Source organism: Syngnathus typhle, linkage group LG21 (assembly GCF_033458585.1).
Source record: "Syngnathus typhle isolate RoL2023-S1 ecotype Sweden linkage group LG21, RoL_Styp_1.0, whole genome shotgun sequence".
NCBI classification, from domain to species: Eukaryota; Metazoa; Chordata; class Actinopteri; order Syngnathiformes; family Syngnathidae; genus Syngnathus; species Syngnathus typhle.
Genome location: NC_083758.1, coordinates 2,986,150 through 3,013,783, shown reverse-complemented (window position 1 = coordinate 3,013,783; position 27,634 = coordinate 2,986,150). Strand labels below are relative to the sequence as shown.

Sequence of the window (27,634 nt, the reverse complement as noted above, 5' to 3'; positions counted from 1 at the left end):
AAAAAAAATCTGTGGCATCCACGTTGTCGCTTCACAGCCACAAATAAAGATTTATCAGCCTTAAAAGTGCTTTACAGAAAGATCAATGGTCCTGACCATATGTTCTTTTGCTAGTCCACAGAGTGATGGAGAGGAGCAGGGAGGAAATCTTTCATCTGCTTTGCTTCCTTCCTTGTTGTGTGTTTCGCATGGGACAATAAAACAGGCAGGTGCTGCCGGTGCTGCTGCTTGGAATGCAAGCCACATGTGAGTAGAACCTTGAAGTTCTTATTTGTGGGTTTTGCCGACAGCTGGTTGAAGCTACTTAAAGCCGCCTAAAGTACAACAACAATCACAACACGATTCACAGCACGTAATTGGCAAACATTTTTATTCTGGACAAAAAGTTCAGTTTTTCTTACAAAACACAAAAGACGTTGTCTAATTGAAACTACACGACCATGAAACACATCTAATGTAATGTTTGGTTGGTGATATTTTTTTTGTATTGTGGGATTTTTTAATGGCTGTCACCCTGCTGCATGATAATGTTGGTAGTTGTGAATTCTGCATTAAAAAAAAAAAAAAAGGTAGTGGATGAGGTCATTTCAATATTTAAAAAATACTAAATGTATATTAAAAAGAAAATTAAGGCCACACCAAATAGAAAAAAACCCCAGCGAGAATAAAGTAATTAATTTTAGATAATTTAAAAAAAACAGCAATCATAAATAATTTCAAGTTACAAATTATATTAACTAATATACTTTTTCAGATTTTTTTTCAAGTGAAAAATAATTATTTGTGACATAGTTAATGTGACAATAATGTCATATTTATTTTGAGGGAAAAAGTAGTAACATGATGTGAATAAAGCCTTATTTTTTGGATAAAAAGTGTTCTTTTTCTGCAATATTATGAAATTAATGTATATATTTTTTAATGTAATTTTTCTAGGAAAGTCTGAATATTAGGATGAAAAAAGGGTGTTTTAATTTCTAGAAAAACATATATATTTAGTAAATCTGACTATTTTTGCAAGATTATGATTTTGTTTTGTCCCAAATAAATGTAACTTTATTCTCATAACATCACTAGTTAATTTTTTCCTTTTCACTGTGGCCCTAATAGTTCTTAGTAAATTCACTTTTGTCCAGCTCTTGTGTGTGTGTGTGTGGGGGGGGGGGGGGGGGGGGGGTCTTGCGACATCATAGCAGTGCGACACAATGTAAGCAACCAATGATTTCATTGGCTTTTACCACAAAACAATATTAATAAATTAACAAATGACCACACAAGAAACGTGAAAAGAGTTTTTTGGCCGGCGTATTTGCCACCCACAAGAGGCGTACAAGCTTTGGCACCACATGCTGGAGTTTTTTTTTTTTCTTTTACACAAATCTTAAGAGATGACGGCCTCCGTATCTTTCAGTTCAGTTGAAGAATTGTGTTTTTTCCAAATGAATAAGAAAAGTCGCCTCAAAGTTCATTTCAGCACCTCGTAAATCTGCCTTGGCCTGCTTATTCAAGTCCAAAGTTGCTCCGTCCTAGTGGCGAGCCCCTGCCGCTCCATGATGTTCCAAAGCTTGCGCAGGTTTGAGCGTGTGATGGCGTCGTCGGGCTTGAGGCGCAGCGCCCGTAGGTAGTTAGCCTCGGCCTCGGTCAGCTTTCCGTTCAGGTGGAGGATGGCGCCCAGGTTCATGAGTGCCGCCGGGTACTGGAGAAAGCAGACAGTCATAAAGTGATTTAGCAGGATAGTAATTTGAGTCACGATCGGGTAGTGCTATGGCTCGCAGACCGCTTTTTGAAAACCACTGGTGTCGAGTTACACGTGCGACAGCACCAGTGGCGACCTTGACTGGATGTGTGAGAACGGTTTTATGTGTCCAGCATCAAAGCCGCAGAGGAAGACAGCTCCAGTCTTTTTACTTTTATGTATCAAGCTGTCACGGCGCCAACCTTGGGAATGCTGCTCTGCTTTTTGTTTCGTGCCAGACTGTCTTCACCATGATGTCATATTTGATCCAGCCGCTATTTTGCGTTAACCTTAAAGAACTACTTTCACGTTTGACTCTGCGCTAGCATTGACATTATTATGCTATTAGGCTAACAATATGCAGTATTATACAACTGGAGGATTCCCAGTGGGAGGTAATTCATGTCCAAAAAAAAAAAAGCTACGTGGAAGCTGCAATGCAATCTCTAAATTACCTCTACTAGACAAGACTATGGATTTATTTTTCTTTTGAAGTGATTGATTCATGCTGCACCGTGACGTGATGGAATAACGGCACATTTTCTGGTGTTGTAAACCGAGTACTTACGTCTGGTCGGAGACCGGCTGCACGTTGGTACTGCTTCTCTGCCGCCTCATTTAGACCGGCCTGCCTGAGAAGATGGCAAAGCGTCAACCCGTCATTAAGAACAGCCTTAGCTGGATTGTTTTTCCAAAGCTAACCTGAGCATGTGAGCCGCGCTGAAAACCACGTCGAACTCCGTGCCTTCCAGCTCAGCCGCCCTTTCCGCCATCTTAGCTGCCTCGACGAGTCGCGACTGCTCCAGCAGGAACTGACCTACACAGAGATTGAGAAGATTCAATAATTGCAAACATGACAACAATGGAAGATGAATGAAGCTGGTGAAAAAGACGAGCGTCACAGGAAACGAACAGGAAGACGGCAGAGATATTTTGCGATTTTTCATGACCGGCCACCTGGCCTAGCAGTCACAACTTCCTGTCCCAGAGTCTCTAGATGATGAAATGTTATGGGTTCGATGCTCCTTCAGGCACGTTCCGTCTGTTCTGCAAACAATGGTAGGAAGCACTTGCTTGTCCAGAGCATCTTCCTATTAAAATGGCCAACAGATATCAGGCTCACGTTCAGAGCTCACCCCATGAACCCCGGACACACTCAAGGAGCCAGATGTGAGATAAGGCGCCAAATAAATATCACGTATTACAAGAGTCTGCAAGATAACGCAAAGGGGAAGCGGCGCCGTCCAAAGACAGCAGTGCTCCACCTTACCAGGTGCCAAAGCAAGCCAAGGGAGAGGAAAGAAGAACGATACGGTGGGACACAATGGCCGCTCTACTTCCTGGAAACAGCGGGACCGGCTTCGAATTGCTCGGCATAAGTCCCCACTAAGTTCGAGTTTGTCAAAGTACCGAACACCAAACCCCAATTTCACAAGCAACCAATCATCTGCCCCACAAGTATCACTTCCTACCCCAACCCCCGAGAAACAATTTCTCAGAGTCCCCGCAATTACAAGTGTTATCAGGTTACACAGGCCGCAAGTCCACCCAGGTTTAGAACCTCAGCTGGTTGCGGTCTGGATACAAAGTTGACGCCACAACGCTTAAATGGCACATGAAAGCGTCCGAATATCCCCGTGTAATCGACCAAAAACTCAAAGCCATGAATGCAAAACCCGGACTAGAACAATGCGAGCAGCACTTTAAAGTTCTGTAAGAGTTTTTGAGTCTTACCATAGTGCATGTAGCAGTTTCCTTTCATGGGGTCCAGCTCAATGGCTCTAAGGTAGTACTTTTCTGCTTCTGTATTTCGTCCCTTTAAGAAAATTGAGGAAAACGTGAGTTGATGAGCGAGACTTCATTTTGACCTGTAACTGACTCCTTTAAGACAATAACAACAAAACGGTATCTGATGGGGTGATGTAAAAAGGAAGCCTAGTAATTGTGTCAAAAGTCTGGTCCATTGTCCAGGGTCCAGGCAGATCTCGGTTCCAGGGCCCAAAGGAGGCCGATCCACCAACGCTGCAGTTCTAATATTTTAGCTGATGCGTCTGAGCTGAGAAAGTCTGCTAATTTCTTGGCCCTATGTCTTCACTCAAGGAAGGAAAGAGGTCAAATATCCCTCAAGGGTTTATAGAGGGCAACTCCCACAAGTCAAACTGGACTCAGCTGTGAACACATCTGTTGTCACATCAGTGTCAGAGTTTTTTTTTTGCCTTCGGGTGGAAGGACAGATTTTTTTTTTTTTGCAGCTGCTACATCGCAAGGAAAATGTGGGCAATGGTGTTATGCGTTGCAAGTGACCCAGTTCTTAATATGTTTACATGCACAGAAAAGTGTTTTGCCAGTTTCATTTAAAACAAAAAACTGTGTGTGTACATACTATGATGGACAGCAGTTTTCCGTAAGTAAGATGAGCCGGTATATGGTCCGGCTTGACCCTGAGGGACTCCTTATACCAGTGACCTGCCTCCTCCAGTTTATTCAGCCTCATGTAGGCCTCTCCTGGTAACAGGAAACAAAGGTCAGGGTTTAATTGAAAAAAGTTGCGGGTGTTGCCTATGGAAAAAAATAACTAACAAGTTAGTCAAGGACAGATCATGTACAGTGTGTTTGAATGCTGGGAAAGAATCAGGAAGACGAATGCAGTTGGCTTTTCCAGTGACATGACATCAACATGACATCAGCACACGCCTCCCCCCACCTGACTAAACGAGAGCTCAAGCGGACCATCTCAACTCTAAGCTCCCATTAATGTCATTAGTGTTACAATAACAAGGCGTTGGATGTGATTTATTCCGTGGATTATCTTCAATCCTCTTCAGTAGAAATGCACATTGAGAAGCTACAGCGCTCCGCTGTTTGCTTTGGCAACGCTTCAACATTTGTTGAATTCACTTTAAAGCCTCTTCTCATGTGGATCATCTTAACAAGAAGTTTCAACAACACATCTCCGGCCAAAGTCAGCACTGCTTGACGTTGTTTGAATGCCATCATGGGGCCATTTTGTAAAGTAGGTGTCACCGGATTTATGATCCCTTAGTTTGTCAGTGTGATACAAAATAAAAATTGGCATACCCATCATGTTAAAAAGGCTGTGCGGTGCAAAGTGTCTGGGCATCCTCTGCACTGCCTGCTTGTAAATGGAAAGGGCCTCCTGTAGAATGCAAAAAAAAAAAATCAACATAAAATCCACCTTGGAAATGGAACAGATGAAGCATTTTACAACCGCTGTACCTCCTGTTGGCCCTGCTCGTGCAGAAGTTTTCCCAGGTTATACAGGCAACTGGTGACTGAGCTCTTGTGGGTGTGGGGATCCTTCAGATTCTCGTCTGGAATGTTGGCGCATGTCACAAAAGTCCGTTTGGCCTCTTCCAGGCTGCCCTGGTTCATCAGGATGATTCCTGTGTTTAGGTAGGCGGCTGCAGCATAGAAATGAGAAAGGACGAGCCTGTTATATGTTTTCATTCAACGTCTGAGCCATCCTTTTTAATTAGCTCTTTACGGATTGTGGGATTAAGCTGAAATGGCCTGATTTCCGAAATGTGGCACGCCTCTGAAATGAAGTGTGACCTTTTGGGTCTGGCTCTAATTACTCGTGAGACTGCAGAATGTCAAAATGAACGAACAATCACTGTAGTTATTTTCTATCGACACAAGGTTTTCCTTACATGCTAGCGTTGGCCGACTCCCAATAGCCAGTTTGTAGTAATGAAGCGCCTCTGTAAATCTCTCGTTTTCTTGCAGCAGCAAACCCCTGGACGACATCAAGAAGGGAAAATGCATGCAACTTTGAGACACAGAATGGTATAGAGTTGTCAGAATGCATCGAGTAATCGATTATTAAATTAATCGAAAACTACTTTAATAATTGAGTTTCGACTTTGAGACACATAATAGTTCAGTTGTCAAAATGAATTGAGTAATCAATTATTGAATTATTCGACAGCCACTTTAATATTCGAGTAATCGTTTGAAGCCATTTTTTACCTTAGGATCGTCAAAATCCTCAATAGTTAGCCTCAACAGTAATTTTTCATACAATTTTTGGCATCATTAATGGAAACAAACAGGTTATATTTTGTGTTTAATCAATACAAGATATTTGCAAACATTGGCTTTTACTTCGGACAACAATAACAGAGTACAACATTAATTCCCGTTTTTGATATTCTTTGTTTTTTTTTAGTTATTTTTATCAATAAACAATACATAATAATCAAAAGGGAAAACGTTTTTCTGATCCATTTTGATGCAAAATATGTTTTTAAGATTACTCAATTAATTAATAGAATTATTTATTCTAGAAATATTTACTACTTTTTAATCTGGGAATTTGGAAGTAATATGGCAACTTTGCTTTTGCTGGTGTGGGAGTTACTTTGTCTGATTTTGCTTCCCGTCTGTCACTCCTTTGCGTTCACCTCGCTCTCTGCCTCCCCCGATATGTGACGGATCGGATTAGCGCAACTCCCATCAAGGGTGTCAGGAGTGGGAGATTGGTCGACGTCTTAAACACTCACAGGTTATACAGCATGTCAGCCATGTTCCCCCTGTTGTGCAAAGCATTTCTGTATGCTTTCTCCGCCTCCGCCATCTTGCCTTGGCTTTTCAGAACATTTCCTAAATTGCCCCAGGCTGCAGGAGACATTGACACAGTGTCAGGCTGGATAAAGTATTAAAAGAACAAATGGAGGCTCATAAGAATCACCCATCTTACCTTTTGCAGGGTTTACACTAATTCCTGACTTGTACAGATTCTCCTCGTTGCTCCAGTCCCTATTCCTTTGAATTGTTCTAAGTCCGTTTAGCAGCACCAGCACCAAACACAGACTCAACAGCAAGGCCCTGTAGCTTCTTCTTCTTAGTCTGACGTACAAGCTTCTTGCGCCAGTGGCTACTAGTAAGCAGAAGCCTATGCTGGGAATATAGAGTACCCTCTCGGCAATGACAAAACCGACATAAAAGAAGAGATTGGACGCAGGGATGAAAGGTAGTGCTAGTAAGGCCAATGAGAGTATCGCAAGGTTTTCTGTAGGGGGCAGGGACATCCAAGGAGGGTCGTCGTGGAGTCCGGCTGAACCGTTCACGGTGATCGTTGGTGGCCCCGAATCTGTGTTGTGGTTCGTGTCGGGTGCATGGTAACCATTCCCATTGGTGACCGATTTTCCATTTGTTATTTTGCTTTCTTCATCTTTTCCTTTTGAGGTAGGGCCGTGAAACCCAAACCAAGTCAGGAGAATGACTCCTCCATAAAAGGCAAGCGTATGAAGATTCCGCCAGTCAGCTAAGGACTTCACTAAGGGCACCGCGTCCATGGACCAGTCGAAACTCAGCTTGTCGGGGCAAAGTAGCAACCAAGCATTGGCGGCGGGCAGGTGGAGGAAGGTCAGCGTCCGGGTCAGGAGATGCGGCGAGTCGGCCGCCGGGTTGTCCGAGTTTGAAAAGTTGGGAGGCTTGTTACCCATCCAGTAGATGCGGCCTGACAGCAGAATGATGCCCCAGGTAGCCAGAACAGCGAGACTCGGCAAAAGTTTCAGGTTCTTCTTCTGAAACGAAACACAATAACTCTTAAGTAGAGCTGTAATGGGGCAAATTATTTAGTAATATTCTTCCATGCAAAATACAGTTTTATCCGATTAATCGGTGGAATAATCGATTCTAGAAAATATTCGAGTCTTGGAGTTCAGTTAAAAAGTTTCAACCTCCCGAAAATATATCCCAGATCTTCTCCTTGTAACGATAATAGTAGTTATTCCCTCCAAATTAATTTTGACATGTTCATAGTAAATAATCAATGTCTATTATTGTTTCAGATATATTGGTACCGTAATTTTCGGACTATAAATCGCACCGGAGTATAAGTCGCACCATCCATAAAATGCCCAAAAAAGTGAAAAAAAAACATATATATGTATGTAAGTCCCTCCTGAGTATAAGTCGCCCCCCCCACCCAAACGATGAAAAAAAACGCGACTTATAGTCCGAAAATTACGGTAGTCTTGATTTAAGAGGGCTTTCCCGGTTGGCTGTCAGGGTTGCCTTGAGTGTGACTGCTAATCAGCTTAAATCTCATTGTGTTGGTATGCACATACTGTTTACATCTCATAAGAGCCTTAATTCTGCAGCAATGAGGTCGACTGTCACGCAACACTTTTAAACTTTGATCTTTTGATTGCTCTCTATGCTCATGTTGGATGTTTTAGAGGTGAAGGTCAAGCAGAGTTCCCCCTCACGGACTTAATGCGACGTAACGTGAGCAATGATCACCGAAACGCCGTTCACTGCCTCTTTTGTGAGCCCATTTGTTATCTCCCAGTTCGTCTTTGGCCTGAACTACATTTGAACCCGTCTCAAGAGCGTACGAGTTCACGCAAACGTACCGTAAAGCATTCTAATGTGCGGGGCAGAACATTCGCAGCGGTGGTCTGTGTCTCATCAACAATTTCCATGATGAAAAGGGAACGCCCTCAACGATGTCATGAATGGTCTAAACATCTCCTTGTGTGTTCTTTTGAAAGGCGACCATGATAGAAAACTTCTTGTCCATAACAAAACCGTACATTAGGATTATCGTAAGAGGTTTAGCACGGATCCGCAGGCTCCAGGCTCCTGTTCGTTTCACCAGATGAGAAGTGGAAAAAACACGAGAGGGTCAACAGGGGCAGGCAACCCCCCACAGCTCCCTCGGGACACTCGCTCTTAAAAGAGCCCGTTGATGGAGGTTTTCGAGTACTTTGACAGGTGCTACATGAACGGGGGACATGAAAGTCCTTCCAGCGTTGGCGGAATGGAAGCAAATGAGCTTTATTTTCGCCTTAAATGCTTTTGCAAGTCCCCCCCCCCCCCCAAATTGGTCCTTAATTGCCGCCTCGATGCATGACCCGCTTTCAAGCGTGACCGTGAATCTTCACGCTAATCAGTTTTTTAAGTGCTTCCAGTGAATCAAACGAGCAGCCCGCAGGTGCAAGATTTTTATTCAAGCAGTGTGTTTCTCTCCCAGATTGCAAAATTTCCTTCTAATTAATGGTTTTTAGGATTCTTGATGGTTCAGAATAGCAAAACTGCGCATAATAATAAGAATAATCCATAAAACATACCCAGGCCTGAAAAACAACACCTGCGTCAGGTGTTTTTCCCAAATATTAGGTACGCTATGCTAGGGCTGTCACCATTGAATATGTTTATCGATTAATCAATTTAATCAGGTAATTTTTCTTTGCATTAAAATGTATTAATAATTTTTTTTCCGTGATTACGGTTCATTTTATTAAACATTAATTATTTGGCATCATTTAATCTATCCATCCATTTTCGATTAAGAAAACCCCCATCTAAACAGAGAATGTCATTGTTTACAAAGTAAAAGTTTTTTTTTTTTTTTTTTTTTGGAGCAAACAAAAGATAAATCATTTTATTTTAATGCAAGACAAGAAAAATCAGAATTCTAACTTTGGAAAGCCTAAAATCAGAAGTTTGACAATCCTTAGTTAAAAATATCCCTAAACAATTACATGATCATTAAAATAATGAGGCGATTAATTTTATCATCAATTTGTTGTAGATGAATCGATTAATTTTGACTACCGTAATTTTCGGACTATAAATCGCACCGGAGTATAAATCGCACCAGCCATAAAATGCCCAAAAAAGTGAAAAAAAAAAACATATATATGTAGATAAGTCGCTCCTGAGTATAAGTCGCCCCGTACCCCCACCCACCCAAACTATGAAAAAAAAACGCAACTTATAGTCCAAAAATTACAGTACTCTGCGCTATTATTACAAAACAAAATTGCCCTCGATCCATCTGAAATGTGTATTACAAGGCTCAGTTTAATCTCCTTGAGGGTACTGTATATTTTTAAAAGGTTTCTTCACATTTCATTTCAAAGCCACACTGACAATTAATTAGGGGCATCAATGACGCCATAGTGCCACAAAACACCACCGCTGTTAAAATCGACTGCTACTAAAATAAACCCACAATTTGGCTGCGAGTGGTCCCCGGAGGTGGTTAACCACAATAAATGATGCAGATAATGATCATCCTTTACGTCAGACAAGGAAACAAGTGTTTGGAATTATCTTGATTCACTTTGGGTTTTATTTGGAACACTTTAAGACCCGAGAGCTGTTTCTTATATCCCATGTTGGCCTTAAAAATGTCATGTTATCAATGGAGTTCATAGGCGTCAAAACTCAAACACGTCTATTTTTTTACTCTTTCGTTAACCCTTCCCTAATTGTCCCCCATTGCCTTTTTCATCCTATGTGTCCATGTGTCAATGCAGCCGTGTGCTGAGAGTATCAAACGCGACCAGAGCGGCAGCAGGGGAACGTGGCTGACTTCGTGCCGAGCGCAAAAAAAAGTCAGACAGACTTTTTTGATTAAAGTCGCATCCAATTTAAAAAGTGCTGGTGACTCCTTCCAACTGACTGAGTGATCATGTGTGGCATTGGGATCGAGTAGCCATAAAAATCAAGAATACTTTGTTACGCCAAAATATCGACAAAGTAATCCAAATAATGAAGTCTCAAGCGAGCGTCGACAAGGACAGCTGATCAGTGGCGCTAGTTGAGGAGTTCAAGAGTATTGGCCCTTGAGGCTGTACATCTGATTGAATTCACATGGATTTGTTTTTCTATATTTTTTTCGAAGATTAATACAGGAACTAAAATTAAGAAGCACAAGGTTTGAAGTTAGGACTGTCACTATTTTTAGAATGGTTTATTCTATCGATTATTCTACTAATTAATCGAATAATCGGATCAAATTTTATTTTGCGTAAAAATGTATTACAAAACCATTTTACCCATTTACTGTTTATTTTGTATTCTTTATTAAAGAAAAAACATAAATAACAATTACCGTTTTTTCCCATGTATAATGCGCAAAATTTAACTGATTTATTGTCCTAAAATCTGGGGTGCGCATTATACATGGGTACAAAAAATGTTGTTGTTTTTTTTGTTTGTTTTTATCCGGATATCATACGGAGGTCGCCATTACAGATGCGCGTTCTTCTCTGCTGTTCACTTCAAACACGCTCCACACGAACCCAATGCTCTCGTATCAGACGCTTGCTCGATCACCTGCTCGTTTGCTGTCACAATGTACCCTACACAAATCCGAAACATTTCTTCGCTATTGAGTTTGCTAGCGCATGCGCAGTGATACTGACCGGCAGAATAACATCCGGTTGTTCCCAAAGATGATCTCTTTTCTGAAATAATTTTACGTTTACGGACTTAAGTAGGAGTCAAAATTTGGGTGCGTATTATACATGGGTACAGGCTTTTTTCCAGCATCAACATGCCATTTTTAGGGTGCGTATTATACATGGGGGCGCATTATACATGGAAAAAACGGTAACTATTGCACAAGAGGGATAAACGTACTCACTATACTTTCTGAAACCAATTCTGGAACTGTTACGATTATTGCTTTCATTAAACACAAAGGACCGTCTTTGTCTTTATTGTTTCCGATTGCAAAAATGAACGAATAATTGCCATTGAGAAGCTGACATTAGACGATTCGGGCCAGTCTAAGGAAGAAAAATTGCTGTGAACGATTACCAGTTGATTACTTGGCGATTAATTGATCATTTTTGACAGCTCTAATTTAAAGTATAAACGTCTTAATTTCTTTGATTGACGAACAACATGTCTTTTAAAGATATGTAGCAAAATATTACACAGGAATCAAATTCAGATTCCTTCTCTATAGACTGCGGTGCTGACACCACACCCTCCTTTGTCTCCCTCTCCCACTCTCTGCAAATTCTACCGTTCCCCATTTGAAATCTCATCTCAGTCTGATTAGGGAGTAAATGGAATGAGGGATGGAACGCCGGCTGGAGCACATCTGTCGACGGATTTGCATTTCCTTCTCTCTGCAGTAAAGCAGCCGTCCGAGATCTTTACAATCGATGTAACAAAAAACACACCGCTACTGTTTTAGCCTTAAAGCTAAAGACTTTCCTTCAAGTAAAACAAAAGTGGTCCATTCCCAAGACCGGGAACAGATAAAGCGAGGGAAATGAGAGCATAGTTTCCCTCTCCTACATCCTTCATCTCTTTGTGTTCCCAAGCGTCTCTTTTTGAGACGTCTGGCTCATTATCGAAGAAACAATTGCCCCCGTGGCCGAGCCCGTCGAGTCACAAGCCTCCCTGCCAAGATAACCGCGACTGGGCCCGTACTGGAGGGTACCAGCGGAGTGATAAATGAGCCAGATGTGGTGGCAGGAGGGGCAGCAGTTGGCACCAGGAACACGCACACACACGCCCTCTTGCCTGCCAGTCGATGACGTGCCCGCACTGAATGATTTGTGACGACAGCCTCTAACAATCACTGAGAGTGATGAAATCTTCCAGAGCGCCCTGGAAGCAAGCGATCGGAACAATGGAGGAAAAAGTGGAAGGCTTCCAGGTTTTATTTGTCAAAGTTATTCCACTGTTTTCCTCGTTGGTGCAATGCAACAATTCCACCCTGCTGTGGCTTAGCTTCTCATGAGCTTTCACCTTAATTTTTAATCCGCTTTGGAAAACAAATGCTATTAATTTGTTTCCACCTTGCAAGATATTGGATAAAAGGTGAAGGTTATTAATCAGAACAGGTTTTACATGAAGGTCTGGTAGTTGCTGAAGCTCTCAAAATTCATTGATTAGTAAAAGACAAGTAATCAAATTAATCGACAACTATTTTAATCATCGAGTAATCGTTTGGAGGCATTTTTTACCTTAGAATTGTCCAAATCCTCCAACATCAGCTTCTCAACAGTAATTATTCATTATTTTTTGTAATCATTCATGAAAACAGACAAATTATCTTTTGTGTTTAATCCAAACAAGACATTTGCAAATATCTGCTTAATAAAATTATTATTTATAACCGCACGAGTAACTCTGTTCCAAAGTTTGGTATATACAACATTAATCCCTCTTGTGTGTTATTTTTTAATGATTATTTTGTATTTTTATCACTAAACTACCAAATAAACTACAGTAAATGGGGGAAGTTGTTTATGTCCCGTATTTTCCGCCCTATAAGGCGCACCTAAAAACCAAAATTTTTATCAAAAGTCGACAGTGCGCCTTATAGTCCGGTGCGCCTTATATATGGATCAATTGATGAATATGTTGATCCATATTGGTTGTACACAGTGCTCTGCCAAAATGTTTTAGTACGTTTTAGTACGACTAGTATATTACAAGGTCGCATCGCTTCCCAACATTACGGTAACTGTAGTCAGGGGGTGTCACCGAACAGCTGTTGTACCCGCGAGGCTATTTCATTTCAAAATAGGCCGCTCCGCTAATGTTTCGAGTAAATCTACGGATCGGTATGGAAGGAAAACATAGCTAAGTAGTACCAATGCGTTAGATCGAACTTTAGTCAGTTCCAATCATTTTATAGGAGATCGTTTGAGAAACGCGATTGTTTACACTTTGCTGAGGCTGATGGGCGATTGCGAGCTGAGGCTCATGGGATTTTGCGGATGGCTAATGCTATAACGATAGCTGCTATACGCGCGAGGCTATTTCATGTCAAAATAGGCTGCTCTGTTAATGTTTCGAGTAAATCTACGGATCGATATGGAAGGGAAACATAGGTAAGCACTACCAATGCGTTAGATCGAACTTTAGTCAGTTCCGATCATTTTATAGGAGATCGTTTGAGAAACGCGATTGTTTACAGAGGGCTCGTTGGTTATTGGCTAGTGGGTGCATACCGCAACCCTAGTCAACCTCAGTTTGTTGCAGTAAAGCTTCTATTTTATGCGCCTTATAGTCCGGTGCGCCTTATATATGGACAAAGTTTTAAAATGGGCCGTTCATTGAAGGTGCGCCTTATAACCCGGTGCGCCTAATAGGGCGCAAAATACGGTAATACACTTTTATGCAAAATGAACTTTTGTCCGATTATTCAATTAATCGATGGAATAATAGAATAATCGAGTCTAAAAAGAAAATTGATAGCAGCAGCCCTAGTAAATGGAGAGAGAGTAATTTTCAGATGCTTCCACCCAAGCACTCAAAAAGCTTGTTTGTCCTTGCCCCACCAAGCCAAGGAGAATTTTTTTTACATCTGTTTAGCACTACAAGTGTCGTCATGCTGGCAAGAGAGCACTTTCTCCAATCAAACACCAGTAATCATAGTATCAAGGTTATTCCGAAGAAAAAAAAACGCGGTATTTAGTCTACACATCTGATGCTTGCCTAAAACTGTGTTTCCCGGAAATGCACTCATGCATTTAAGATGTTAATCTTAATCATGCTTACATTTGGGCCTCTGAGTTTCGATTGGAAGCCGGCTGCCATGTTTTCCATGGAAGTGGAAAATGACTGTTTTGGTGCTTCGCGCACGATGAATGAGCAAAGCTTCGTTTCCATGTGTCACTCGAGTGAGGCTCGCACGGACAGACGATTTTTCTAATCACGCTAGCTAAAGAAATGCAAACGGCGCATGACACAAGGCAATTTTAAGAACCATTAACTGGCAAAGGGGCAGAACGCAGGATGGACGGTTTTACCTTTCCAAGCGGGAGCAGGAGCGCCTGGCGGAATGTGAGTCGATTGAAGACGAAGAGGTCGTAGACGGCCGACACCGCCAGCACCGTCACCCCCTGCTCCTTCCAAAGCATGCTCGCCGCTGCACACCACAAGCTGCCCACCATCCACATCCAGCAGCGTGCCACCGAGCCGCCTGCGCTGCAGCATCGTGCCGCCCGCAGCCCGCAGTGTCTCGCATAGCAGAGAAGAGACAACAGGAAAAACAAAGCTGCGCCGACGTCCGCCCTCCCGACCACGCCGGCAACCGCCTCCGTGTGCACCGGGTGAGAGGCGAAGAGCAAGCCGGCTAGCAGACTCCAAAGTCCTCCGCCCAATAACGGGCGACTGAAGGCGGTGAAGGCGGCCGTTACAAGCCCGTGAAGCGCTACGTTGACCAGATGGTAGCCAAAAGGCCGCAGGCCGTGCAGGGCATAGTTGAGGCGGAAGGTGAGGGTGCAAAGAGGACGGAAGGACTTGTGGCTGCCGCTGTGGGTGAGCAGGGTACCCCAGAAGTCGTCATACAGGATGTTGGTCCACGGGGTCACTGGGAGAAGATCCTGATTGGTCTTGATGGCTCGGCTGGAAAAGAAGATGCAAATATTACTTCCATGTTTCGTCTGTGCCGCTCGCACACAACCGTTGCACCGTCACATACTTAGAAATCCCAAATTAGAAAACAAATATTTAAAAAAAAATTACGAGGTAATCCGCAGGTTTGCGAATACAATAGTTTTAAGTTGTAATATCACTAATCGCTACTAGGTGGCAGACACCTTAATTGCATTCACACCAAGTCTTATTTTGCCCTATACTACAACATAAATAGGGCTTTTTTTTTTTTTTTTTAATTTTTTACTGGGTTTGGAATAATATGCATAGTACCTCAATAATATAAAAGTTTGTTTTACCATTTATCATTTTACAGCTTCAAATAAATGAAACTAAGGTTAATTTGTGTCTGATTAATTTCTCTTTCATATTGTTGGTGAGGTACTATAATCTATTCACACTTCACGTTCATGGCAAAAATGAAATATTCCAGTCAAACACTGACTTTGATGTAGTCTGACATTTCTACAGGTGCTTGTACAGCCCCCCCCAAGCCCCGCCGTTGATTCCCCTCATTAGCAGGAACACAGGCAGCGAGGTAGAGAATAAGCATCAGCAGAAAAAAAAATTCTGTTCAGTTATGGAGCTCATAATAATAAGAATTGAAAAGGATGTAGCTGAGCGGACGTTATTCCTGAGAAAGTAGCGCATACATACAAAGAGGAAATAGGAAGCGGTGAAATGAGGGGAAAAAGAGGAAGAATGCTTTGAAAGTCCCTTCAATAGAGATTTGTGAATGATGACAAAGCTGTTCAGGCTTTCTGAATATTACATTATTCATACAACGGAAGGTGGGTGGACAAAATGAGTCTGTTCATTTCGAAATGATGGAAGCAGATTGCATTCACTTGGAGAAAAAAACGACTTTTGAAGTAAATTTTGGGGGGGATTTGCCCCCCCCCCCCTGTTTTTGGAATATATATACATTTGGGTTTTTATGTTGACTGCAATATGCTTCAGTACTAATGCTCTGCTCTTAACAATTATTTTTGTTTTATTTTAAAAAAAAATCTGTTTTATATTTTTTTAATTTTAATTTTTTTTATATATATTTTTTCAAAAAATATAAAATATTATTAAAGAAAAAAAATATGAGCAGAAAAATATTTCATAAAACAGAACTATTATTAAGAAATAACAATTATTAAAAAAAATGCCCCTTCTGAAATTACTATTTTATTTACATTTAACTACGCTCAAGTGCCACTAAAGAGAAAGACCAGACCTCCGCCAGGGCCTACTTCACAGATCCTAACCTCCTCTTTGAAACTATCAATTCACATTACTATATAAAATGTATAATTATAAAACCAAAAATATTTTTTTATATAATAAAAACAAAATCAAGAAAGCATTTAAAGTAGACTACTCTTAGAATACAAATTTTCAATGAAAGAGGGCTTCCATGGCACCCACCCTGTTCTTCCTCATGGGGCATGTTGACGATCATTAGCACACTTTCTGTCTTTGTGCATGCATGCCGTACAACATAGAAAGGCTGTGGGGGCGGTGGGGGTTCAGCCAAAGACTTCCTTTGTCTGGAGATTGTACGTTTTTAGCGCTTGGAGCCTAAAAAATAGAGCGGGAGAGCTGCCAGGAGAATTAAAGACTATTTTAAATGTTGACCAAATTTAATTGTTTCGCTGACGAGCCTGTAAAGATGTCTTCGCGTGAGCTACGGTCGAACAGATTTCCACCGTTTCCCAACATTGTTTTCTGACAAAGAAAGCATGTGTCTGTTGTCGGGGAGTTCACGTTTAGCGGCCATGACATAATTTTTTTTTTTTTACAGTTCCTCATTCGGAAAGCAGGGTCCCCTGTTTTCCAGTTGTGGTAGTAAATCATATAAATATTTAAATCAGTGACAGCCAGTCATCAGTCACCGTTTGAATGTATAGATGAAAAAAAACGACGCTTCAAGAAATCCACAATAATCAACCAGGTGTCTGTTTTTGTGTTTGTGAGCGTGACGACTTCATTGAGAACATGGAGTGGTCTCCCGTAGTGACAGAAGAAGGCGGGCAACCTAGGGTGGGGAGATGGGGGGGGCTCCTTTGTATTCCGCCACCGTATTTGGGCCACGCAGAGCAGGCAGGCTATTCACAATCCTGAAAGTACAGGACAGCTTTTTTCTTTTTTCTGGGTGTGTAGCTAGTTTTTGTTACTGACTTCTTTGACTATTTTCCCTTCCTCAATGTTTCATAATGTAGAACTCCAAAATAATTAAAACACAGAAAAGCTTATTTAAATAGCTGGTCCGTTTGCAGCTTGAGCGCCCGCCGGCCTTTAATAACAGGCAGCAGCATAAACAGCCAGCGTGTAATGTTACAATTACACTTTTGTTGTGTATGCTGCATCATTTGGACTCCCCAGTGGGAGATAAAATCCTTTGTGCTTGCCACAAATATTCTTTCGTCTTCTATTTCGGGAGGCTTTTGGGTTTTAGGATTCTACTGAGGGCTATTCCTATTCCTTTTAATTTCCTTCAATGAATTTTCTTCCGCCACCATCATCCATCATCCTCCCTCCCCCTGGCTCTTATCTTATCTTCAGAATCCCGTCCGTGACGGTAGGCGAGGTACTACACACTCCCTCATTTGGCTTAAGCTTCCTCCTAAGTTTCTGTGTGAGAGAGCGAGGTAGCAGCAGAGCTCAAGGTATGTCAAAGTTCAGTCGCTGTAATGAATTGTGATAATTCCAAATTAATGACCTGAATTTCAAGAGTTTCAATCGCCGGTTGTTTTCTGGTTTTTGTGGTCTTCCCATTTTGTGACAAAAGGTAATGATCAGGTGATCGTCAATGTTAATTCTTGGCCCAGAAAAATTCAAGTAAATTAAAACATTTTAGAAACTAGTCCAAATTAATCAATTAATCAGTAAGTAATTAGTTATCAAATTAATTGACAACTACAGGACTGTCTCAGAAAATTAGAATATTGTGATAAAGTTCTTTATCTTCTGTAATGCAATTAAAAAAACAAAAATGTCATACATTCTGGATTCCTGACAACCCAACTGAAATATTGCAAGCCTTTTATTATTTTAATATTGCTGATTATGGCATACAGCTGAAGTAAACTCAAATATCCCATCTCAAAGTATTAGAATATCATGAAAAAGTATACAGAGTGGTCCAAACGAAAGCAAGTTTTGTATTTCATTTGGAAGTCAAGGCGCCAGAGTCTGGAGAAAGGTTGGAGAGGAGCAAAATCCAAATTGCTTGAAATCCAGTCTGAAGTTCCCACAGTCAGCGACGGTTAGGGGAGCCATGTCAGCTGCTGGTGTTGGTCCACTGTGTTTCATCAAGTCCAGAGTAAATGCAGATTTTAGAGCACTACATGCTTCCGTCTGCTGAAAAGCTCTATGGAGATGATGATTTCATTTTCCAACATGATCTGGCACCTGCCCACAGTGCCAAAACCACCAGTAAATGGTGTACTGACCATGGCATTACTGTTCTCGATTGGCCTGCCAATTCCCCTGACCTGAACCCCATTAGAGAATTTGTGGGTATTGTGAAGAAGAAGCTGAAAGACACCAGACCCCGCAATGCAAATGAGCTAAAGGCCGCTATTGAAGCATCCTGGGCATCCATAACACCTCAGCAATGCCACAGGCTGATTTCCTCCATGCCGCGCCGCATTGATGCAGTAATCCGTGCAAAAGGATTCCCAACCAAATACTGAGTGCATCAATGGACATTTTCAAATGTTTGATTTTGTTTTGCTCTTTTAAATCTTGTTTTCATACTTGGTCTGAGGAAATATTAATTTTTTTTGAGATAGGATTTTTGAGTTTTCTTAAACTGTAAGCCATACTCAGCAATATTAAAATTATAAGGCTTGCAATATTTCAGTTGATTTGTAATGAATCCAGAATGTATGACATTTTTGTTTTATTAATTGCATTACAGAAAATAAAGAACTTTATCACAATATTCTAATTTTCTGAGACAGTCCTGTATTATAATAATTGGTCATTTGGAGATTTAGTTTTACCTTAGAATTGTCCATTTATGAAAACAAAAAGGTTTTGAATTGAATCAAAACAAGACCTTGAAAAATAATAATCGCATAAGTAATTGAATCGGTTTCAAAAAGTTTGGTAAAATTATTCCCTGCTTTGTAATATTGTTTAACTGTTGTTTACTTTTTAGAATTACTTTTAAATCTACTAAAGTACACTAAATAGTACCATATAAACAACAGTAAATGTGGAAAAGGATTTTACAACACACTTTTATGCATAGTAAAAGTTTAGCCGATTATTCAATTAATCAATGGAATAATCAAAAGAATAATCGTTTCTAAAAATATTCAATCGTGACAGCATGGTCTGGGGTCTAATCTGATTAAAGGTGGGGTGTGAATTGTGTTCCTCACTCATCCTGATCATTAGCGATTCATAAGCATAGTGACTAATGTTGCCCGGTAGAAAAATAGCAAAATACAAATAGACTATTTCCTCCTCTATTATCAACTCATTCATTTTGAGGAAGTGAGTGCCACGAGTGTGTTCAAACATCAGACATAAGTGGCACCACTGGCAGAACAATGCCAGCGACAGAAATGGCACCACATTTCTTTTCCCACACATCGGAATATGGAAAGACGGACGTGGGCAAAAAAACACCCAGCTAGCATTTTTGCTAGTGGCGATGGGCCACCTTCCTGATTAGATTAGACCATTGTTGAGCATGCGCTTAGATCTATTATGAACCCAATTATCCTGAGGTCCATTCCCTCATTTATCTTTCAGTGGATTGATTCAAGTCTCATTGCATTCTCGCTAGTAATCGATCGTCTGTGCTAAACGGTCGCTGAAGCCAAAAAAGCCACCGCTGCCGCGTCAGCAAAAAATCAAAGCTCAAGAAGTGGAAGGTCCCGACACAACTTTTCCTGAGCGATGATGTCAATAAAAGTCAGTGATGAATGTTTAGACTCAAGCGGGGAAGGTCTACGGGAAATCAATGGCGAATAAAACCGACGCTTGGCTCACCCTCAGGGGCGAGCAGGTGCGGGTACTGATTTGGGATTTAATACTTGCAACATGTCCCAAAAGTCTTTGAATCACGATTATTCTTGAGGAACTAGTCAAACAGTTCATTCATTCTATCAGGAACTTTCCCATCGAAGAAAATCTTACCCAATCAATCTGCTATAAATTCTTAAACGCAGACCAACTTCTGGTCTTTCAATTCCAGCAATAGAACGACGGCATAAAAAACCCTCCGGCGTGTTTTTAGGAAAAAACAAATGATCAGCCAATCAGTCCATTCAGAGTCTGCACGGTTAATTACAGCGTCTGACTTTGCACGACTAATTAAGGTGGTCGGTCTCTCTCTCACGCACTCGCCTACTTCCACAGTGATAAATGTGCCGCTTGATTAAAATTTGGATCGAGCGTTGCTCTGCAACATGGCCAAACAACACACGAACCGCAGCTGTGCACATTCTGGGGATATGAATTATGACTTCGAGGTACAGCAGTTATTTTCTTTTTGCAGTCATTTAATTAGTCGTACCGTGGAGATTGAATACAGAGCAACACTCCCGCGTTAAAGTCATTAGCTCAGTCGAAGCAAAATGTAGCGCCGAACATGTATTAGAAATCAGGCTGAATTAAACATGAAGGAATTAAATACCAAGGATAACGTACGTGTCTGGAATCGATTTTCTTCTCCGGATTAATCTAAATGATCCATCTCGTTCCAAACAGTATTTAGGGCCAAGGTATGAGGTGCCAATTTAATTTACCAACATGAAATTTGGCAGACACGACGTTCACACAGGAAGTCTGCCATTTTATGGTCATTCTTTTCAGGTCCAGGGATTCCCAAAAAATGAGGTCCGATCTGATGCTAACTTTGAAAAACAAGATATTAGAGAATCTGGAGGTTGTTCTGTCGAGAGTGGGTATACCAAAAAATCCTGTCTGTTGGGTTCTGGATCTTCTTTTAGTGCTTTTTCCGAGCCAAACTAGCAAGCCGTGCAGGACTGTATCCAATCCACTGTAGGTCCTCCTTTCTTTCACCGTGACCATTTGTCACATTCCAGCATTAGCAAGCGGGAAACGGGAGCTAAAGAAGGGGCACTGCAAGGGTTAGGGTTCGTGTTAATTATCTAAGATCTTTTCAAACTGGGAACTGTGATCAACATGGTGGGTACAAGGAAGCCATTTGCCTGACCGTTGCTTCCTCGTAAGAGTGTGAATCCCACCTATTTGACCTTTAACCAAAGCACAACAAATCCTAGCTAGCTATTTCCAAGCTAGCGTATCGACAGAGTCCCCGGTACGCTCCGAACCTCATTACCAAAGAACATATGGTGTCATAAAAGTACATCATATTCCTCCGCCACCTTCTGTCGCTGCCGTGTGGTCGCCGCAAATCTCGCGGGAGCTATATAAGCTTTTCGCCCTCCGCCAAAAAGAATCTCCTGAGAAGGACACGCACACATGATGTCATGGACAAAATGGGACAAAAAACGAAATAGCAAGCGAGCATCACGTCTTTGCACTTTTTGAAATTCAGTTACTGGGGCGGTTATTGTTTTCCGTAGTAACAGCAAACGTTTGCAAATATCTTGTTTTGAGTGAAACCAAAAGATAATCTGTTTTCATGAATAAATATAAATATAATGAACAATAGCTGGATTTGAAGCTTTCTAAGAAAAAATGTCTCTAAACGGTTAATCGTTAAGTAAAATAGTTGTCGATTAATTTGATAATCAATTACTCGGCGATTAAGCGATTCATTTTGACGGCTCTAGATAACACACCAAAGCGGAAAGTTGAATGCCTCATTGCATTCTATAACTCACATTGTGGCTGCTGAAATATTGACAAAGGCACCTATCTCAAAACCAATTTTTTTTTTCTTCAACATACATAATTCAGTGACCTTCAGGAGAGTGCGATGGATTCAAAGTAATATATGAAAGGCTAAAGATAAAAATGGGGTGTGGATGTGGCAAAAATCCATTAGTAAAAACAAATTACTTTTTTGTCACGGTCCATCATGGAAGCACGAATAAACCTTGCCTACCGCCTCGCCTATCATCTCCATCCGAGATTTTTTTTTTTAGACTGGCTGCCTTCATCCAGTGTAGATTTGTCTCATTTATCACGGTTGCCTTCTCAATTGGGCCACCACCACTGCAATGTTTACCTAATAAGCGCCGCACCTGATATCCAGAGCCGCATCCCATTGCGAGACCATCCATGCAGAAATTCACCCACTTCACATTCCTCGGCCGAAACCGTGGCCCGTAATCCTCCGCGGGTAATAACACAACATTTTATGATAGCACGCTACGGTGATGCCGGAGGCGGTGCTGTCACCTGATCTCCCTTCGACCCGCAGTCCCTCACGTCGTCTCTCGGTCCATCTCTCTGTGGTTTTTATGAGGTGTGAAGCACCAAATCATTTCCACACAAGCCCAGACGGCCGAGTCGACCCGCCCCGGCTTCGCAAAGCTGCGGATGCATTTTATAAGTTAGTTGGAGTAACCGTGCATGAAGCGGAGTCAGCAGCCAAGAGTCTCCATGTTTATGAGGCCTGCACCTTCACCGTAGTGCTGTCGGGGAGTTGAAGGGAAAGTGTAGCTTGTGGTTGGGAAAGGCTGTTCTTAATTGGAAAAATCTGAGTAATACGTAAAACAGATCTCGGTTAGTTTTTTTGGGGTCTTGTGGTGTCAAGCATGGGATGCAATTTTTTAAAATATATTTTTAAGAAAAACTTTATTAGCTAGTCTTCTACCGATTAATCGATTAAATCGCATAAGCATACATTATGCATTATTAAGCATAATAATGAGGTGTGAGGTGCAGTTTTTTATTATTACCAACCTGGGTTCACCATCCTGAAATTCTGAAATTTGTGATTTTGAGTGTATAAGGCTTGGTGAGTGACGTGGGAGTCAGTAGAATGAAAGTGTAGAGTTTGTTTTGTTTCAGATTGGAGGTCAAGGTCCTGCCAGGCGTTGCTTGGCTAAAGAAATGTGGGTTCTATGATGTAAAATATAAACTGACCTTGTTTTGATTCAGTCACACTCAGGTTTGGTTGTAAAAAAAACAATACTAACTCAGGGAAATAAATTTGAAAATCCCTGAAAGGTGATAGCGGACCCCTATCAGTTACAAAGAGATGGAGAGTGCTAGCTAAATGTGAGTGTCGCACATGCACACCCAAACCGATTGTGTCTGGGTTTTAGATTACGCCCCGGTTGGTCATTTTTAGAAGCGCGCTTTGACAAAAAATGGAAATCTAATGCCACAAACAGGAACTCAGTTGACAAGATTGTTGTTTTTGGACGAATCCACCCCTGAATCCAAACGGGCAAGCTGCTGAAATAAGACATCGATAGCATTGTGGATGAATAAAAACACATGTTCAAGCTTCCCCGGCGATACGACATCACAGTGACACATCGCCAATAGCGAGGGAGGCTTTTCATTTCATTCAATTTTGCCTGTTTCTGCTTAAAATGTAATCATTTGGTGACTTTTCATAGACACATTTTAAAAGCTGCATGTCTTGAGACAATGTTATTCATTTCCAAGGAACATTTTTCCTGGCAGGCCAACACGTTGTCACCCCCCCCCCCCCCCCAAGCTGCATAATATTGCACGCACACACCCGAGCATTTGCTCACATGTCGCTTTGGCCTACATCTTACACCAATATTTATAGACTCCGAGCACATAGTGTAACTTAAACAGCCGCAATGCAATTTGGCTTTTTTTTTTTTTCCCTTCAGCAGATTGCGGCAATTACATCGCGTGCTAGTGGCGCCATTGGGCAAATCATGTCGTTATTACTGTTTGTGTGTCGTTAAGCAGCGTGAGTGTTTATGACATAATAGCCCGCTACCATTTTCAAATTGGGATGTTTGAATCTGGACTGATCAGTGGATTTGGGATTTTTGCTTTACTCTTCATGCCAGAAAGAAAGAGGAAGCACGTTTTTCATATAACAATGTCATTTACGTGTGGTCGTTTAACGATCTTCTCGTAAATATTTTCCTCATTTCAAGGCGTTTCCTCGGGTGACTCATGTGTGGCGTAACGTCGAGGCAATTCATTAGCGTCTCAACTCAAAGCGGTTTGGTTTTGAACCGGGATCAAGGACATTTTTGAGGGACATTATCATACTGATGCACTTATTGATGAAGATTAAAAACAGGGTCGGGGTCACAAGGAAAAACATTCGCTATGCTAGAAGCCACTAAGGATGCTCCGCCATGCTGTCGCCTTCATCTTAATTTGAATCATGCGCAAATAATTCTTTACTTGAGTCCCTCTATCACGATGCATCGTTTAACTAGATACAAATCTTGAGAAGTATTTGGCCCTGAGCGTTGGCTTCATCATATTCCACAATAAAAATGAAAGGCTTCCTCACGAATAAATGCTTCCCTCATTTCCATTTATTCCAGTAAAGCTGGAATAAAAAATAAATGCCACCCTCAAATAGCTGACTGTCTTTTTTTCGATGAGTAATAGTCGTAATATTTTGTCCGTCTGTTTGCGTTCCAGGGTGCTTCTGCAACTTATTTGGTCTTTTAACTTAGTTTCATAAAATAATTGCCTCCCCTCCAATAAATGCCTTCCACTAAACTCCTTCAGCAGCTGTTTGCATTTTTTTTTTTTTTTTAAAGGGCTGTCTACAGAAATTAAATAATGTCCGCCACAAGCAATCAATTGTGAGCTTGGTAATAAAATGAAATGTCAAAGAATCGTTAAGCACTTTAAAAAAAGAAATAAAAGCCTTCCTCAAATAATTTCCCCCATCAAAAAAAAGAAAATCCCTTAGTCACTAGAAAAAATGTGACATTTATATTAAACGTAAAGAACAGTCGCTATGATTTTCCCAAGTCTGGCTTAACTTGTCTCCCATCTCCCGTAATAAAACCTGTAATGGTTTGACAAGCAACGTTTTCTTTTTTTTTTCATTGGTATTAGCATTAGCTGTGCCCAGGAAAAACACTTGACTTAATTGCAAAAGCAGAAAGCCACCAGAACATCCCTGCGAGTTGGATTTACCGTCTCCGAACTCCATGAAGTAGCCAGGGTTTGATTAGAGAGGGGTGAAAGGTCAGATAAGCTTTAGGAAGATCACAACGAGGCTGGTTGTCAAAGACAAACGGATGAAAAGGGAAATTCGTTGAGGAGTCTCCTCAGGCAAGCGGCGCAGAGTGATTAGTGGTTCTCCGCTCTTGTTGGTAACCGCTCATAACTCTTCCGACCTCCCCGGGGGGACGGGGGGGGGGGGGGGGGGGGTTCCCGAGCACACGACTCTTGACCCTGAGCGAGGACGCCGTTTGATGAAGAGCCAGGGTGGGTCACGCTTCTCATTGCTATTCATCCACCTTCATCTCCGTGAAGCAAAAGCTCTCCTTTTGTTTGTCCCCCCCGTGTAAATTACAACCGAGACTTTGATTGATGTGCGGCGTAGGTGGATGCTGAACTTTGACGGCGAGGATGGAGTGTGGGCCCGGACGCGCCGGTCGCCACTTGGGGTAATCCGTCACCCAAAGGCTCCTTGACAAGAGCCCGCCGTGTTACGGTCACATCTACGCACAAGCATGACGGATGGCCGACCGCTGGGCAGCATCACCGTAAAAGTCCGATACGGCGGATAACTGCTCTGGGACACGACTGGAATAGAAAATGGAGGACGTTCTGAGATGGATTTTAGTCGCCAGTCAATCACACTGTGAACCACTATTCTCCACTGGATGTCAAAACATCAATACTCTCATTACGTTCAGGGTCAGAAACGAGCTATAGAGTCCATCCCGGTTGAAGTTCTTCAAAACCTGGACTTGGAATTCTGACCTTTAAAAGGTGCCTGCAGATTATTGCCAGACAGACAGAAAGAAAGCACCTGTTCACTGATTGCTCTCACATAAATAATCCAACACATTGCTTCCATGTCATCACTTGATGATTTATTGCAAATGTGAGTGTAGCCATAACATCAGGACTTGAGCAGTAGCAGGGATTGTGTTTCTAAAAAAAACAACTGAGTTACTCTATTTTCTTTACGGCTTATCCTCGAGTTGAAGACCCGCCAAGGTGACTTTGGATGAGCGTGACACTTGTAGAATCTCCAATAAATCTAACATGGATTTTCTTGGAATGTGGGAGGATGCTGCAAGCCGGTGATTTGAACCTCTGAAATGCGAGACAAACGAGCTCACCACTGCCCAGACTCAAGTAACTATTTTGACAACGAAAACCTCACTTAAGTATCAATGCCAATCCAAAGTCCAATTGAAGCCAGCACTGATTGACAAGAGCACATGCAAAACAAGTGCCGTAGCCATGGTAACCTAACTAGGGTAGCCAGGGTGATGGGGAGGAGGAGTGCGACCCACTTACCTGTCATCATAGCAGAAGTCCGCGTCCAGCGTGTTCACGTACACCCCCACGGCCACGGCGGTGCATAACAGCTCCGTGATCATCTCTCCAAGCCGAAGCGGAGCTTGCAGGCGGCCGGGGGAGAGGATCGCTTCCAAAAGGAGAACGAGAAGTGGATGACGGGTGGATAAGTCTGTTGTTGTTCACCCGCTCGGCAGCGCGGCTCCCCACGCCGCGCAGGGCTTCTCCCGGTGCACCGAAAGTGTGTCGCGGCGGGCCATGACGCTCACAAGCGGCTCGCGAGCGTTGTCAGGGGGCGATGGAGAGCGACGGCATCCGCGTGTGTGGCCGTGATGCGCATCTCTGGTCACAATGAGCGTGCGTGCACCCGAGAGCAGAAAGGGAGCGAGAGCCAGGCGCATGTGGTTTTGAAGGCTGCGCATGCGCAATGGCTGCTGCACCGAGTACAATCATTCGCACACAAAGAGGGCTTTTATCATTGTTTCCTGCCGGATTTGAAAGAAATAGTTATACGTACTAACTGTTATTAATGCATAAAATGTCAGAATTGTCTTTATTATAAAAGCACAGAGCATTTAATTTACTGCATTAATTACTAATGAAAGAACTCATACTACAATTGTGTAGGATTTATTTTAAGATTTAGTAAATTGATCACGAACACTAGCATAGGCTACACAGTTAGAAATCACAAGCAGTGTTAGTCTTCTGAGATAAAGTGTGAAAAAATAGTCAGAAAAAGCCTACTAGAACATCTGAAAGTTATTTTGGGGTAAAATGGAGGAACTTTGGCACGTCTGTGCTGATTCCCAAATTTCCACCAATGCATTTTGTCCCTTACAGGTCGAGATTGCGTATGGACGCACTGGCTTGACCACCAGATGGACCAAAGCCTGTCACACTGTCGGGGGTCTTGGAAGAGGAACCCAGTAGTAAGAGCAAAGCAGATGGAGTGGAGGCAAAACATCGTAGGCGGAGGTTGGTGACACATTTGTAACCCTGGCGTTCGGAACAACTCATTAAGCCGAGTATTTTGTTCACTGATGCTTTGGGATTCCAAGTGTACCCTCATTCGAACCAGCCGGGACGGGGGAAAGTACCCACTACTGTTTTCCAGCCAGCAAAATTGATTATGGATTAGAAAGAGTAAGGAACAACATTGCCACAGTTGCATATAAACAAGCTCAACATATTACAAGAAGTTTATTTACTCGCCTTGCCTGGAGGGAAATATTCTCATTAAAGTAAATACAAGCAAACGTGTTTGTTTCACTTAGTCAAAATTCTCTCCGTCTAATTTAAGAGCTACGTGGGAAAAAGTGATCAAACCATTTGCCACGGGGAGCA

General features: G+C 42.0%; 1 protein-coding gene across 1 annotated transcript; it reads right to left on the bottom strand.

Annotated features, from left to right (window-relative positions):
• Positions 1–353: 353 nt before the first annotated feature.
• Positions 354–26,703, bottom strand: tmtc2a (transmembrane O-mannosyltransferase targeting cadherins 2a). The gene is made up of 12 exons (XM_061268357.1): positions 26,288–26,703; positions 14,275–14,872; positions 6,456–7,284; positions 6,259–6,373; positions 5,407–5,492; positions 4,973–5,157; positions 4,814–4,892; positions 4,119–4,240; positions 3,470–3,551; positions 2,438–2,552; positions 2,304–2,367; positions 354–1,696 (listed from the first exon to the last, which is right to left on the bottom strand). Exons 1-12 carry the CDS (start codon positions 26,368–26,370, stop codon positions 1,505–1,507), a joined length of 2,550 nt encoding a protein of 849 aa, XP_061124341.1. The 5' UTR covers positions 26,371–26,703; the 3' UTR covers positions 354–1,504.
• Between the last annotated feature and the right edge of the window lie 931 nt (positions 26,704–27,634).